At 49.1% G+C, this 279-nt stretch overlaps 1 protein-coding gene across 1 annotated transcript in view; it reads left to right on the forward strand.

The window, feature by feature from the left end:
* LOC106820228 (protein glass-like) overlaps window positions 1-225 on the forward strand; it is a gene marked incomplete at both ends in the record, with an annotated part of 4,367 nt that extends 4,142 nt beyond the window's left edge. The window contains one exon of the mRNA XM_014824764.1: window positions 61-225. Within this exon, the coding sequence (XP_014680250.1) occupies window positions 61-225 (165 nt within the window). The remainder of the gene's footprint in view (window positions 1-60) is intronic.
* Between the last annotated feature and the right edge of the window lie 54 nt (window positions 226-279).

The raw sequence follows: 279 nt of genomic DNA on the forward strand, positions 1-279 counted from the left end.
TATTCATGCGATACCTGCAGTTTTAAATGTAGCAACTCTGGGTCGCTTATGACCCACAAGAGGACTCACACAGGAGAGAAGCCATATTCGTGCGAGAGCTGCAATTATAAGACCGCCAACGCCGGTAATTTGAAAAAGCACAAGCGGACTCACACGGGAGACAAGCCATATTCGTGCGAGACATGCACCTACAGGTGTACGACCGCCGGTTCACTGAAGGTGCACGTGCGTATTCACACAGGAGAGAAACCATATTCGTGCAAGACATGCACATATACG

This window comes from Priapulus caudatus, unplaced genomic scaffold (assembly GCF_000485595.1).
Source record: "Priapulus caudatus unplaced genomic scaffold, Priapulus_caudatus-5.0.1 Scaffold8652, whole genome shotgun sequence".
In the NCBI taxonomy this organism is placed as follows: domain Eukaryota; kingdom Metazoa; phylum Priapulida; class Priapulimorpha; order Priapulimorphida; family Priapulidae; genus Priapulus; species Priapulus caudatus.